Source organism: Polyodon spathula, chromosome 19, assembly GCF_017654505.1.
Source record: "Polyodon spathula isolate WHYD16114869_AA chromosome 19, ASM1765450v1, whole genome shotgun sequence".
Lineage (NCBI taxonomy): Eukaryota > Metazoa > Chordata > Actinopteri > Acipenseriformes > Polyodontidae > Polyodon > Polyodon spathula.
In genome coordinates, this window is record NC_054552.1 from 28806993 (window position 1) to 28824063 (window position 17071).

A 17071-nucleotide genomic window follows, 5' to 3' on the forward strand; every position below is an offset into this window, starting at 1 on the left:
AAATGAATCTGCTCAGATACAGCTGATGGGCCATCTCTAACAGAAAGAAGATTTCCCTGTGCTCCTTAAATCAGCAGCACAATCTGAAATGGGTCAGTTACATTGTGACCTTTTAGAACCCCAACATGATTAAATAAAACTAGTGCTTGTAAAAGTGTATTTGTTGCTAGCTATGCTAAACAGTATTAATTGTACATCAGTCTGTTTTTAGATGACACGGTGTCATTCATTTAATTTTACATGTTAATGAAAAAGTGCTGGAAGATAGTATATTTTATGCTAACAGCTTTAATTGAGCATATCAACAAACTATATTTATGTTCTAGGCAGTCAACTTCTTAAAAGAAGTTATCATCTTACAGTAAATTGAGTATTGTAAAACATTTAGGGTTAGGAAATACTGAAGCTGCGTTTCATTATGAATAATGATCCTGTTTTTAAATATAAAGAAGCAATGCATATGTTATGGGTGATTTATAGAAAACCTAATTCCATGCCCACGCATTTCCATATTCTTTATTTAACCTTCAATCAGTTTAAAGTAGCATCTTTTTGACAAAGAAAGCTATAAAACACACATTTTCCTTGTTGCTTGGACCAGTCCAAGGTTTTGCTTTTTTTTTTTTTTCTTTTCTCTCATGGCAGTCACAATGAGAAGTAAAAGGTTACTTTGTGTGTGTTTTTTTCCATCTCTGGAGCTAAGGGCCAAGAACATGGCACAATACATGAATTGAAGAACAGCTCTGTATCTATAGCAGCAGATGGCTTTTCTTTACAGATGATAGGACGCCAAGAACTAAATAAAGTAGCTCACTAGTGTTTGCAGGGCGTGCTGTGGTGGGGGATTCTTGACAGTTTGAACAGGTGGAAATGTATCATCAGACATTTATTAAGGCCAAACCTGGGTGTTGCATTATTTATAGTGACTTTGGTTTCCATTCCAAAAAGTTTTTTTTTTTTTTTTTTTTTTTCCCTGCTTCTATCACAGTTTTGTTTTGTGATTTTGCTACAGTGTGATGCTGATAAAGCGGTTGGGGCAAATTCAGGCTTCTCCACATTCAGTGATTGCCTGCCAGCTCATGATGGGCAGCCCCAGCTTCAGCTGGTGGAAAGAAGTCTATTAAAACATCATGTTTTTTTCCCTTCCCCAATAACAGCTGATCATGAGGACAATGGCCATCTGCTTTGTGTGACTGAGGCCCGGAAGCGCTGTAGCTCAGAGCTTAAGATCCCTGCGGAGCTACTGTATAATTCAGCTAATGCAGTGAAAATATGTGATTTTGTATTGGTTCTGCGTGACTTTCACATATTTTTCTGTGATGCATTAAAACAAAAACAAAAAAAAAATAAGATGCCTTAGTTCTAAAATAAAACATAATGATTTATAACGATTAGCTAAAACAAAATATAATGTTTTATAATGATTGGCTCAGATGTCAAAAAGAGCTGCTAAATGATGTGAAAATCTATCTTACTCGTAAATGGAAACACAAATAATAGGCACCCATAGCAAAATCTATTTCTGTTTTAAATGGAATGGATTTTGATTTGCTAAGAGATCACCTTAATAACCAGATTGAATGCAAGACCAGGGAAAAAGTTGCTTTTCCATTGAAATGTTCCTTAGGCTGTGTTCACACTGTGCCTGTTTAGAGAGATCTGAAGTGTGAACAACAAAGTCTGCTTGGGAAATTAACTCTACCATATCCTCCTAAAGATTTTTGTTCGCTTGCTAAACCTCAACATGGACAGCTGCTCAACTTGGAAACGACCTATACAAGGTAACCTGACTCGGAAGTAAACATTTCATGTGTAGTTTAGTTCATATTCTGAGGAAACAAGTAGAGCAAAAAAGTATGAGGAAATGAAGCTGTGATGAAAATTTGGTCAGACACCAAAATATGAGCTGAACTGGACAAAACTCACAAAAATAATAAAATATGTTCAGTCTTTTCTCCAAGGCAAAATGAGAAGGGTTTTAATAGAAACTTAACAATGTAGGCTTAAGGTGAAGAAACTTTGTCAAAATTCTCTCCAGACGAGAGACCTATTAACAAACTGAATGCACTTGCAAACTGCCTTCTGAACAGGAAAAAAAAGGAAAAGCACAAAAAAACCCTTTAGCTCGTATCCAAATGATACATTGATACATTGTTCCAAACAAAACAAAGCAGCCTGTTTGAAACAGAGCCGGTGTGAATGCAGCTTTAGAAACCATTCATATTCTGTCAGTGCACTAGACTGCTTGCTCGAGTACAACAGAGATGAGTTTTCTTTACATTGAAAAGCTGTACACCTGAAACCAAATACCCTTTTGATTTATTTGTTGTCTTTTTCACTAGATCTCGTTGGGATTTACAGTAGATTTCTCCTTGTCATGAGAAATATAGACGGAAGCAAAGAAAAGAACTAAATAACTACTTTTCCAATGAACACTTATCAGCTGCTAGTTCTTGGTATGAAAGCGGTAAAAAGTGTTTATAAAGAGTGGTCAACATCCCCGGTTAAAACCAGGGTAGCGCTGTCTTTTAAGACACACACTCCAAAGTGAGAGCTGTTGTATAATACTTAAAAATATTTATTCCAGTCGAAACAATCATTGCAAAGTGCTGTACGTCCCATTTACTTTCTAAACAGTAGGCATAGAACTGATGTGTCTGGGTATTATGTATCAAAGCAGTGTATGCTAGCTGCATTTATAGTGCATGGTCAAAGCCTGTACCTGGCAACTCTTATTACTTCAAACACACGTTTCTTGGGTCACAAAAGCGGGGCTCTCCATGTACTTGCACTGCTGGGCATTAACATTTCTATCTCCCCAACATCTCTTACCTGTGGCCTTCTAATAAAATATCTCTATCTCTGCAATATGCCTTTAACGTTTGAAGATGCCCTTCGTGGATAAAGAAGATGCATTTTGTCAGGTTGGAGCTTTTCAAAGAATGAAAAGAAGCGTTGGCTTGGTTATCCGTGGATGACGTTCTGATACCCACTCTGGGGATGTTCAAGAGCCACATTGCGCAGCTACATTAGGTGTAATGGTTCAGATTAAAGCTGTATGCAAAACACTGAATGATCATCTCCCACGAAGGGCACACTGTATAGTAAATTATATGTATAAAAATAGTTTGGGGAATTTCAAAATATCTTCATCAGTCGATAGTTTACTACACATTATGCCTTTTACAGCAGATGATCATTCATTTCATTGCTTGCCTACAGTTTTTATCTTACAAAAAAAACAAAACAAAACAAAAAAAAAATATATATTGATCTATTAAAGAGATACAGTGATAATTCCAGTTGAGCCATAGTCAATGCAGAGCCTGGCCTTGCCACCAAGATAAAAAAAAGGTTGCTACGGAAACAGAAAAAGAGAGGCATGATGAGCATAGAAACAGTGAGCTAATGGATGTGCTTTGTGCCTCCTTGTTGACTCTGCAACCTCTTTTTACTTAGATGGCTTTATGGGGGAGTTATAAGGAATCTTAATGGGGGGGGGGGGACACTCAGTTTAAAAGAGAACACGGGCATCTTGATTACTTTCTTGTCCTCTGTTGAAGATTATTATTCTCATCAATAAACAAAAAAAAAAAGCTTCTGGCAAGAAAATGTAAATGCTAGAAAATCAATGTAAAAATAGAATAGGCTGACATTTTGCAGTGTTTATTACATACATAATGTTCAACAGCTCTCTTACAAATCATCTATACTGTACAGTATATCTGACCCAACCACAGGTGCAAAATATTAAGTCCTAAGAAAGTGATATCATACACAGTACATCATTTATTTAGAAAAGGATTTGGATTATTAACCCTATAAAGAGAAGAGGGTATAGGAATGGAACGCACTGGCCAGTGTGGTTATAGTCACTACTGCTACTTTAGACGATCAGGCAGGTATTGATATTTAGGATTGCCCTTGTCTGCTAAGGTCCAACTATTAAGTCTACTTATAAAATGTACTGTAGTTCAACAAATACAGCATCTTTCCAGTGTTGAGGCTTCATTTATCGTTTTATTGCGGGAAAAATGCAAATGAGTTGATGTCTTTTTATACGTCCCCTGGAGATCTACCATGTAACCGCAGCAGTTGCAGTGGATGTGAGGTTTGCTTCTCCATGTGTGAGAAATGAAATGGTGTGAGTGTCTGCTGTATGGCTTACTGTACTATAGTAAGAAATGCAAAGGTGCAGGTGTAGAGTTGGGGGCGGTGATTTAGTGACGGGTCCTTACACAACAAGTACAACATGACCTAGCTTTGAATTCATCACATGAATTATTGAAATGCGAAATGATGAAGTAGTGCTGTGTGTGCAATTTACAATCGATGCGGTCCCCCCCTCCCCCTGTGTTTCTGATCATCCTTTCCCAATTGCCTTTAGTCGAACTGTTACGCTAGTTAGGGAAATCAAATTGAATCGAAATTGCTTCATTTAAATAATATTTCTGGAGGCAACTGAAATAAGAGAAAAAAAAAATACTGGGGAAATGCAACACTGATATGCTTCCCTGCCTCCCTTCACCACCACCGTGCAGCCTTGTGGAGTTTTCTTTTATAGAATTCATTTTGCTGGCATTAATAGTAAGCATGGGAAATAATGATCCAAGAAGAAATGAAAGCCGAACACTTGCTTTTTTAATTTCCGGAGAGAGTCTGTTGCTGTTTTTCAGCTTGCGTGTTATAATGATAGGGGAGATGTGATGACTTGAGACACGGCACCACTCAATTAGGTATTTAAATCTTTGCAAGATCTAGGGCTGGTATTCACAAGTCTTTTTTTTTATTATTCTTTCAGAATATTGGTTTTACATGGAATATTCCAGGTAGTAGTTCTAATAATGGCAAAAGAAATGTGTGGTTAAAGAAATGCTGGTGTGGCAAACTCATCTATTACTGATATGGGAAGGTGTCAAACACCTCATAAACCACGTCCTTGAAGACAGGCAGACTCAATGGGAGTCAGCCTTGCAGTAACCATACATCTACAAGAGCCGAGACACCTGCTGGGGGTGCCCTAAAACAGAAGGAATGCAGGGTGGGAAATACGTTATATGCACAGATAGGATGTTAACATATCAGTGACAAAAATATATAGTGAATACAATTCACTTATTGTATCTTTTTGTACAATACACAGCTTATTTGAAAAGTAAGACATGGGCAAAATATTTTAGCCAACAAATCTATAGTCTGTCGCCTTGGATAAAGGTTAAATAAACAAATAATAATGATCAGGACATATACCTCAAACATGGCATGGCTACTGTACTTATGTCAATAGTATTCTCAACATTGATATTAACGGTTTTCATAAAAATACTTTTGGAAATAAATTGAAATATCTCCTACTCTTTTCGTATGCCTATATTCGCTCAAATACTGTGGTTCCTTGGTAGGGTGCTGTCTTTACTGCTTATCGAAATAATAATAAAGGATTTTTTGAAGCGATGGGAAATCTGTCAGTCAAAAAGCACGTGCCGTACTCTACAGTTCTGTAGCTCGCTACATGCATGAATCTCCGCTCATGGAAGGGTGCATCCCCAGCTGTTCTCAGATTATTTTAATTAAACACTGTGCAGCTCCACACAGAGGTGTCATTTAAAAAGTGATCTTTGGGCCTAAAGGTAATGGTGCTTGGTGTGTTTATTTTCCCTTTACTTGTATTAGCTGAATGAATATAAGCATCTGTCAAAATATGACCTGTTTGTAGCAGTGCATGTTCGACATTGTCAGTACAATAAACCACGATTATCCAAACTTAGATTCACAAACACCTGTGGTTTTGTATGTGTTGTTCAATTTGCAGTCCTGTTGTTGTCTTTAAGGTACAGGCAGTCCTCGCACTTACGATACAATTGGTTCCTGAAAGTCGCTTTGTTCATTTTTGTACAGTGTCGAAGCGCGTTTTCCCATAGGAACAATGTTATAAGTTGGGGTTATGTTCCTGACTCTTCAGCCAGATAATATAGTTTTACAAAAATGACCCGTTATATTGTACTCATGCAAATATTTATTTAACTCTTTACACTCAGCCTGGTGGTTATGCTCATATTACTCAGACACCTACCTGGCTTGTTTAAAAGTACTGACTCAGGGCTTTCCAATGACGTATTCGGGGTGTGTATGTGGTACTCCTAGCAGGAAATACGATCGCCTGAAGTTAAGCCCCTCATCATGTGACAGAGTTCACAGCTTAGGTTTCGTTTTGAGTCAATTGCTCTTATCAGACATTGTTAATGGCAAATAAAAAAAAAAAAAAGTTACATGCATTAAAAAAAAAAAAAAAAACAGCTAGACTGAGTCAGGGCGCCCATGGCAGGTACTGCGGTTCGGACATCGAACATGCGCACATGAAGCATGGCTCAGGTCTCGCCGTGTCTAAAAGCTGTATCGATGTCGTAAAGTTGAAGCAGGGTAATAATGCAAAAGAGTCCTAAGTGCCGTGTGTCGTTTGTCGAAGCGTCGTAGGTGAGCATCACCTGTATAGCCATGAGGTTTCATGTGGAGTGGATATTTTGAGATGGCTATTCATGAGAAATCATTTAAAAAGCATTACACACATTTAAGAAGTGCAAATACAGTATAGTAGGACTATTCCCTTCAAATGAGAGACATGGTTCAAAGTCCTCAGGGGTACTGAACTTGTTTGAGTAAAGATTGTACCCATATGAAAATGTTGCTGTCAGGTGGATCAGGTGTTGCACCTTGTACAGCTGGTACAAAAGCTACAGTGTTTTGAGGCACTGGTAGTTAAAAACTGCATGTAGCTTACCTGCTGAAGCTTTTTGGTAAATTCCCTCCTCTTGCCTCATACAATGTCTCATATTTTTTTGGTATAATTGTATTCAACATTCCCAGGGAAGAACTTATTATTTGCATTTTTAAAAAATATGTATAACGTGATTTTGAAGAATTTAATATGTCAACATCAGTTAAAACAACTAGAAAACAGGTCTGTAAGCAAATATTATACTATGGAAATTCCAAAGACAGAATTACTACAGGCACTGGTCCACTCAATACAGTAGGTATTCTGGATATTGGCAGGGCACGGTTGGTGTCATGGACTGCATACTGTACACTATACAATTGGTACACACCCCTAACCAGTGTAGACTCCCTAAACAGGAACTACAATACATTGCCATATTGGTGCAATAACAGCAGACACATTGACTTTGTACAGAATCTGATATAAGAAAAAGCTGCATTTTTTGGGTGACTTTTTGGAATCGATACTTCCCAGTGGATATCTGATTTATATCCCTCACTGATAGTCTTCACAGCCAGTAACAATGAGAATAGGTGACCCCTGGGTTCAGTTCTCTGCCTTTCCCCCTCTGTGTACGATCTTCACGTTTTCAGCAACCTGTTGGATGCAGCTGGTTGCAGTCCACATCATGCAGCTAGTGTCATAGCTGGAGATGTTTTGAATCGTCTGTGTTGCAGCAGTGGGGGGTGGGGGAGCTATTTTTTAAACATTAAGTAGGAAGTGTGTTTTGTTTTGCTTTTGGATTCTGCAGGGAGGTACATTACTATAGAAATATGCAGCTTGACCTATCACACTTTGTAAATAATGACACGGGGTATGGCGGAGAATCTCAATTATAGAAGCAGAAAGTGTGACCTAAAGCAAAACGACCTAACAAATGATCCAGACATAGCTGACCCCAAACAGGACACTTGTGCAACATACAGTGTAGTACAGAACTGCTTCTACAGTCCTGATAGTGTGGGGCATAGAGATGCTGGTTTATTGCATGGTATAGGAACACCAGTATACCCTTGCCTGCTGCATTTTTGTGTTTGCTGTTGTGTTGGAAGGCAATTTCCTTTGAGAAGCGAGGCTACTGTGTGGGTGTAAAATGCATCACTGGGAGTTTATCACAATTAATTGAAATCTGGTTTGCTTCATGAGAAAGCGATTCCGCTCACAATTCTATTCCTCATTTGACAGTACTTGCAGATAAATAACAGCATGTTCTTTGGGACGATGATTTTGGTGAGGTGAAGCCTCTTGTCACATCTTTTTTTGCCCTGTTGACACATATAGTAATACTGGCCCGAGGGTACGGTACAGCAGACTAGAGTCGCAGCACAGGGAGCTGCCAGGAGGCAGGACACTACTGAACTCTGAGGAGTGACCCTCAGCCTGACTGGCTAATGAAGCCATTCTGGTAATTACATTTCATAAAAGGTCCCACCCGCATTTGAGCCTTGATGGGCCAAATGGCCTTTCTCTTCTCACGCGTTATGTTCTAAAATCTACATTTTATAAACATGCTTGTTGGGTTAGTTAAACTGGCTATGGTACCTAACCTGCAAACCTACACAATATCTTACGGGTTGAAGATGTTGGTGGTGCAGTGCTGTTTTTTTTTTTTTTTTTTTTTTTTTTTCCTCATGCCATCTGATAACCCTCCGTTGTGATAGAAGTGAAAAATCCAATTGTTTTGGAGTGTCAGAGACAGCTACTGTGTTAACACTCTGACAGCCGGCTGTCCCGTCTCTCAGAGGGTAATACAGTAATACAGTAATACAGTACTTCACCTGAGGGTACAATGCTAATTCATAATAAATACTACATTCCTAGGGAGAAAGATGCTAAAGCATATCCTGCCACAGCTAGCAATTTAACTGCATCTGCAATGATTACCTGTGTGTCATAAAAAATTTATAAAAGCAATACTAGTACTGTAATTTCTTTCTGCCAATTTTTCTTTTACCTTGAATGCGTGCATTATAGTTGCGTGCCCCGCCAGTGGTTTTATTACATAGAATTCTTAAAGTGCTGTTAATAATGAACATGAGTAATTATGAATAACAACAATGTTGCTTTCATTTTTAAAACCCAAATTCATACACACATACTCATTATCAGCTTTCAATTCCTGGTCTCCAAACAAGCCTCAAGTTATTTAACATCCTTTCCTCGTAATTACAGAAATGCTATTTTCCAGAACAAATTACCACCTTGATTTTCAGAGATTTAGCAGTCTCTCAAAGAATTCATTACAATATTATGTACTCAAATTGTCAATGTAAAGACATGTAATTAGTTGACCTGTGTTCTGATGGATTTTGTATCAGTTTTAATTAACTGTAATTCTACCCGTCAAGCATTTCATATGAAAGAGGAAGACAACAACTAAAACCGGCACCATAGGTGAGAAATACTGCAGCGTTTTGCTGTTGAATAGCATTACAATGTGAGGTTAGGCAGGCTCTCCTTGCAAAGCGATTTGAGCCATTTTTCAGGCTTTCCTATGAGCTTATTACTGCTTTTGTCTGTTGTCTGCATTAACTAAGGAGTCACATTCAGCTCACCATAGTTTATGGAATGGCCTGCCTTGTAATTTCCAGTTTATATTGTAGCAGTAGATCACTAGTGTTACTTTTGCAATTTTTTGTAGTTAAAATAGTGCACTTTTTTCCTTTAGGTAATACAGAACCCACATGCCAGTGAAATAGTTCTTATGACATTACATATATGTTGGTGGGATGATGAGTGAGGACTAGAGGAATTCTGTTCGCTGTGTGTTTTTTAAACGAAACACGGGACTTAGCACTGTTGATGATCTTGTCTGGAAAACCACAATTTGCCAGAAATCCTCACATTTCCTCACTTTTAATGAAAAGGTCTTGATCATCACTGCAAATACATCTGAGTCTTAAGATGGGAATAGGGAATTGAGTCGGTTTTCTACAATTAGGTTCTGCGCAGATGCTGGACACAGGTTTTTTAGGATAGCGTTATCAATAGTGGAAATCAGCGTCTTGTAATTTCGGAGTGATATCGTTCTCATTATTGGTGTAGAAGATGGTATCAGAGAGTTGTTGCCGAGCTTCTTTTATGTAAAGGTCTTTACTCCAGACAACTACAGCGCCTCCTTTGTCAGCTGGTTTTATTATAATGGCATCTTGTTTTTTGTAAGTTCCGCAGCACAGTCTGTTCTTTTAGATTGATGTTTTGTAGGTATGTTTAAAATTGATTTGCTGGATTTCTTTTACATTTGTTTATAAAAAAAATCTAGTGCTTGAAATTCTCCTGAAGGGGGTGTCCAGGATATATATATATACACACTGTACGTATATACAGGTGTGTGTGTGTGTGTGTGTGTATAAAAATCCCATAAGGTACAGCAATTTAACAGACCTCTTTTTATTATTATTATTTTGAGAGAGACAGGGTGCCAGTACCAGAATTACAGTATATAATGTAAAAACCTTCCAAAACAAGAGAAATTGTCAAATCAGGTCATTATCAAGCTGCTTTGGGAAATGTGTGAGAACCTATTTTTAATTGACAGCGCATTGCCTGAATTGACAAATGGAGGATACTGGTCTGCACTGTACTCAATCCTGCAGTTAGCAGTTAAACATAATTATTGCAAAAAACACAACTAGTCTACCTTTAGAGAGGAGCGCACTATTTATAGACTCAATATACTGTAAAAAGGTTTTATCCCAGCTGTGCGGGGGGAGTTTTGAATAAGCACAGCAGGGGTCGGCTGTCTTCCTTGATGGGGCGAGTGGTTACCGTTGGTTACCATTAATCTCCTCTCCCCGGCTTTGCATGGGCCCATGCTCTTCAGCAGTGAACGCTGGCACTGGACAGGAGGAAGCCCGCTGCCACGTTGGGTCACAGATCCCAGGAGGACAAGCCCTGTGTGTTTTAGACAGTCTTTGAAGTGGAAGAACCGTGAAAGAAACAAACGAAAAAAGAAAGTTTCAGTCACATGCTTTTTTTTCCTACAAGAATGCACTGCAGTAACCTTTTGTATTTCATGAATTAATATATTACTGCAAAAATAGATTTTGAGTGATTTTGAGCAAAGTGTGAGTTCAGGCATCTGGAAACTCTTCGTCTGTCAGTATCGCACACGATTCCTGAACTGGGCTTTTTACTGTAAACAAATGTACTTAGACGAATGTAAGCAGATTTATACCACCTTGCCTGTAGATAGACCACATGGTTTAACACCTCCTCTTCTCTGTCATGCTTCTGAAATGGAGCTCATCCACTGTATGTGTGCCTCAAAGAACAGATATTTATTAATGGGGTACTTGCTGTAGAGTGTTGATACAGGTATACTCTACAGCAGGACTTCGGAATTAATCAGTTATTGTGTTTGGCGGGGACATCCCTTTGTGCTCAGGTTGGTTACAGGTAAAATAAAGGGAGTTGTAATCGATGAGCCGTGAACTAAACGGACAAACAGAACAAGGCCATGGAAAGAGCCTCCTACCCTGACAGTTTTTAGAATGCACAGCAGATGAACATGTAGGATCGTATCAGCAAATTGGCTGTGCATGATTTGAGAAATGCTGGCACCCAGGTTTGTATTGTCATCTCCGAGTTTTGCCTCCAGTCCTCCCACTGTATGCTTGTGCTTGCAGGTGTATGGCGTTAGGGTTGACGAATAACAGGCAGCATGCAGAAGTAAATTGGTATTGTACAAGGTTAATTGGGGGCCAGGAAGGATTCTACTGTAGAAGCCAAAACCTTAAATAAAAATGTGATATTAATTTCTACAAAAAATGTACTTCATTTTTTTTTTTCTGGTTCATCACTGATGAACCTGGAACTCAGTTTAAAATCGGGACAGGTGCAAGGATGTCATAAATGTATGCAGTGTGACAGAAGCAGCTTCCAAGTGAGGTCAGGTCACCCAATTTGAAAAGACCAGTTAGAGTTTAACCTTACCTCTGCAGCCCTCTTACAGGTCAGGGTGACTGAAGATGAACGGGCAGTTGCTGTCAAGCCAATTGCCTCTTTTCACAGGCTGAACCTAAACATCTGATTTTGTCAAGCTACTTTTCTCGCGAGGCAAGGGCCCACCGTCCAGAAAGGTTTGGTTTCAGGCTGTTTTGAGATCCTACTGCTGTTTAGACTGATAAGAAATCCTATCGTGTGGAAGCAAATCAGAATATTTCAGCAAGAATCCCCATTACTTGCTACAGTATGTGTTGGTGCTGATCCTCATAATAGCTTGAAGGTCTTCAGTGCTTGAAAGACAAAGCTATGTCACGTCTCTTTGAATTGTACTCCAGCTCTGAGGTACTGCTGTTGTAGAGGTCAGTAAGTACCCATGATTTATGTGGAGGTTAGCTATCCATGAACAAATTGCTTATAAATCATGATGCCATCTGCGGTAATTGTATGATTCACTGCTGGAAATTTAAATTAAAATATTGATTGTGTGACTGACGTTTTTGTGAAAGTATAATTATCACTTCTTTCTACTATGACGCACACAACACAGCCTACTATACAACGGTGGTACATTAATAAAAAATTTAAACAATCTAATTTATTTCAGTTCACCTGGTTTACAGGTTTATATAATAATTCATGGTTAAATGGAATATAATATTTGGACTCTTATCCAATTCAATCTATTGCATCTAATGCAGCAGTAAATTCCACCCCCAAAAATACTTGCAGTTTAAAAAAAGCATGACATGGATCATAACATTGAAGTGCATTGGAGTTTTAGAATAACATTGGGGAAAGCTGGTACACACTTGTGTAGTAATATACAGACATGTTACCAAATTCTGCATGACATAGAATTGCTATGATCCATTTTGAGCTTCTTATGAAAGCTTACTGTGAAATCGTATCATTTATGTCAGTCATTTAGTAATGCTTTGGTACATTTAATAAAACAAGTCAATAACTTTATGGTCAAAGTTCATGGGAAGCTGTGTGTTCAATGTTTTCCTTGAATAATTTGCTGTGAGAAAATGAACATAATCCCTGGGCATTGATGAGATTGATGACTGCTGGTATAAAATCAATGTCATGTCGGCTACAGCAATATTGAGTAGCATGTAACAGGAAGGTAGAGTCGATGTGATGTGTGAATACAAAGGAATATGTTATATTCTAAAAAAAAAAAAAAGACAGTGTGCTTCTCATTATCTTTCGAGTTATTTAGGAAAGAAATAAAATGCAGGAGTAATTGAAAATGGTAGTTGCTACATTCTCTCTCTTATTTCTCTGCAGCTTGTACTCAAGACATGAATGGAATGTAAGCAGCCAGCAATGGCACACAGAAAAAGGCAAGGGACAAGCAGCAGCATGGTGGAGCCCAGGGGGAGGCCTTGCCCTGCCGCTTCTGCTGCTCTTGACAAGGAGGAGGAGTTGGAACAGGAAGACCTTCAGGCCCCGGAACAACAGTTCCACCAAGAGGTCTCTGACCTGAAGGACAGCCGGCCTCCCACCCCCGAGCCCACAGACCAGGAGTGCCGTGACCACAGCGGGGATGAGGATTCCAGCTCCGACTATGTCAACAACACCTCTGAAGAGGAGGACTATGACGAGGGCCTGCCTGAAGAGGAAGAGGGGGTCACTTATTACATAAGGTATTGCCCCGAGGATGACAGCTACCTGGAAGGAATGGACTGCAATGACGGGGAGTACATAAATCACGAGGACCAGCCAGTGGAGACTGATGATTGCCAGGAGGCCGTGGAAGAGTGGGCAGAATCTGAGGGGCAGGGCCAGGTTCTCAGCGAGGAAGCAGAGGAACAGATCTATGAAGACCACCAGGGCCTGGGGGTCCGTGAACCTTCTATGCAAGCTCCCCTTCCTGGAGATGAAGACAAGGTGGCGGCGGAGGAGGAGGAAGAAGAAGAAGAAGAAGAAGAAGAAGAAGAAGAAGAAGAAGAAGAAGAAGAAGATTACTGCCCCAATGAAGGAAGTTACCCTCAGGACTATTACGCCCCAGAGACCAATGGAAATTCGGTCTGTGTGTCTCCCTACCGAGCTCAGAAGGGTGGTGGGGAGGGGGAGGACCAGGAGGAGGACATCGACCAGATCGTGGCAGAGATCAAAATGAGCATGAGCATGGGGAGCATAAGCAGTGACACTGACCAGAGCCCAGAGGAGCCTGGGATTGAAACAGGCTCCAAGGACTTCAAGGATGTTGCTCTCAAAGCAGATCCTGTCCCAAACACAAGGAGCAGACATGAAGGCAGGCCCAAGTCACTGAACATTCCTCAAGCTTCGAGACACAGTGCAGAAATACAGAGGGGGTTTAAAGTACGGGCCAGGACTCCAGAGGAAAGGCAGAAGTGGGCGCAAGAGCAGGTAGGGCATTTCTGATACATCAGGATTCTGTAGCATGAACCAGATTATGAAATGAAAAATGGAAAAGGTGGATGCTATTGGCATGGTTTGACTTTGTTTTAAATCTATACCCCTGCTGAAACGATATTAGCAATCTCAAATAATACCAGATAATTCGTTGCTTAAACAGATTTAAGAGTTCAAATTTAAAATGATAAACCTTTAAAAAAATTAAGTCTGTGCAACTACTGCTTGTGCCAACACATTATTTGTCTTTGACAATTTATCGCAGATGTTGAAAGGTGCGTTCACGTTTATTAAAATCTGTGGCTGTGATTACCAGCCCAGTGACGAGGAGATTAATGTATACACTATTCAAGAAAAAAAAGTTTTCATCAGCACACAGCAACCAGAAAGAATATTGTCCTATTCTGTATTATCAGTAAGCACCTGCATATTGTTAATCTTTACCTCTCATTAACTTCTTTTATAGCATTTCAGCTGTGTAGAAACAGATGGCAAGGTATGGGAAAAGATGATTCCTGCTGTTGGTGGGTTGTGCCACCCAGTGGGCTGCACCTGTTCTATTGAGTAGGATTGTATGGAAAAAGAAGCTGGAAAAAGACAACGGCTTTCTCAAAGTCTAATGAGTAACAGGGCTATTCAGCAATGTGTGCAGGAGCACCATTATGTGGAGAACATGTTTGAGTGAGTCTTTCTAGCAGGAGTTCAGCCTTGGCAGTGGCAATACCACCACTTCTGGAATTGATACAGTACCAAACATCTTGTTTAGCAAGGCACCCTGTGCTCCGTGTGCACATGTTAACAACACTGTGGATGTTACCCCTCTCTTATTCTTTCCCAGTCTGGTTTATTATCACAGTAAATGCATTGTAATGGTTTGTTTGGTGTGTTAAAGGGCTGTACAATTCATAATAATTTGAAAATACTACAGAACTGCACTCTCGCATGATGAATAATGCATACAGTGTATCTTTTTGTGATTCATTGTCTGTTTTAGAAGAGAGATATCGATCTCTTGTGATCGATCTGCCCACCCCTCCATGCATTGTGGTAGCCTCTTGGTAGAATAGCCTGATTTGATCTTATCTCACTGAACCTTGTGCCGCACCATGTGTTTTCAATTGTACTACCCCAGACCAACTGCAATTGAAAATGCAGAGTTCCAGGTGCATTTCTGTGACAGCATTACAGTAAGTCTCCATGAATTGTGACTCCCCTTGTATATGGTACTGTGCATCGGTGCCGGGTTGTCACATTTTTGGGGTGGGGGAATGTGAAATCAGATACAATCAAACACAAATAACGCTGCTGCTTTATTATTATATTCTACATGCAAGACGTATTTAAAAATACACCTATTGAACATCAATACATTTTAAGTACTTTTTTTCCTATAAAATTAAAATTAAATGGCGAGTCAAACTTTAAACCACCCCCTACGCACTCTTTAAAATTCCAACTTACACCATTTCCCAAGTCCAACTGCAAATATTGCAACCGGGCCTGTCAGACTTCAAGTCCGGCTTGGGAGGTAAGCCTAGCTTCCGTGTTTATTAAAACCAGCCCATAGTATTCATATAAGTGGTTAATGTTTGTTTAACATCAAAGAGAGTAAGGTATAATCAACAAAACATTCCCAATCTATGAAACAATCTATTATTTGTATTTTGAAATTGAGATGCGTCGTTCAGATTAAAAGCACAGCGGTATAACCATCTCAGTAACGACAGTATTGTAAATATATTCATGGGATCAACAAATGTGCGTTCTGGGAACTTCAAGCGCTGTCATCTTTTATTTGTCAACCTTGGGTTCAATTAATGTGCTACAAGAACTGATCTACAGAGGTTTAGAAAATGTTCAATAACCCAATTGAGAATCAGGAAAGCTGAATAGCAACCTGCGTTATTAATAAAAGACCATGGCGACAGTGGCGAGTGTGAATTCTCTTTTTAAATATTGGAAAGAACCTTGCAACCCCACAAAAGAAAGTCTGATTGCACAGTTGATATGAGATCTCTCTTGCTGATTTTCAACTGTTTGGAAAAGCACAGTGCTGGCTCTGTGTAAAGAACAATGACGGTACAATAGGGTAACAGTGTTGATTTTATAACATCATTCAAAGTGTAGCTTTGCCAGCAGATAAATAGATGCAGAACTTTTAAAAAGCTGAACCAGCAGAGGACAGAAATGGCATTTGAAATGGGCTGGCACGCAAGGGCACCCTGTTGTGGAAATGGGAAAGTCTTGCTAAGGATGTAGTCTGTGGTGTGATGCAGGGTAGTATCAATGGCAAGAGAACAAAACAACCAGCGGAATGTATTGGAAAAATAACATCAATCAACGTAAGGGGGGGCAATCCAATGAGAAATGAATCTGGTTTTGAATGAATAGAATTCAGTCCTGTAGCGATGGGTTTGATTTACACTATGGATTTGCATTTGGCGTGCAGTCTGATTCCAGATGCTGGTGTCTGAATGCTTTTTAAATCAGAATTTATTAACACAACACCATAAGACCAATCTTCTTGAGTGAAATTAACATTTCAAGCAAAATACAGCTATGCAAGATACTGTACAAAACCAAAAACACATAAAAAAAGCTAACAAATTGTGCAAATCATTTATCTAATGCATTTTCACCTCCTTCTTTTATATTTAGAAAATAAAATTTAAAATAAAAACATTTGGGAAAAATCTAAAAGAAAATAAAAAAGAACTTGACATTATGTATAAATTCTTTTTTGGGTCCGATGTGTATAAGCTATTAATTGTATTTTTCTGGCACTGCACTGAAGGCTGGACCCTGTAGCACCAGGTTACAGTACTGTCAGATTGCTGACCCATCTAGCCATACTGGAGTGGGAGGAAGAAAGGTCGTCTTTGGCATCATCCACATGCAACCAGTTTGCAACAGTTACCGGGGCATCCTGCTGTTTTGAAAGCAGAGCTAGATACAGGTTGA

General features: G+C 39.3%; 1 protein-coding gene across 7 annotated transcripts in view; it reads left to right on the forward strand.

The window, feature by feature from the left end:
- LOC121294706 (amyloid-beta A4 precursor protein-binding family A member 2-like) overlaps positions 1–17071 on the forward strand; it is a 56632-nt gene that overhangs the window by 19964 nt on the left and 19597 nt on the right. For all 7 annotated transcript variants that reach the window (XM_041218717.1, XM_041218719.1, XM_041218721.1 and 4 more), the window contains exon 2: positions 13019–14104. In XM_041218717.1, the coding sequence (XP_041074651.1) occupies positions 13037–14104 (1068 nt within the window). In that variant the 5' untranslated portion in view covers positions 13019–13036. The remainder of the gene's footprint in view (positions 1–13018; positions 14105–17071) is intronic.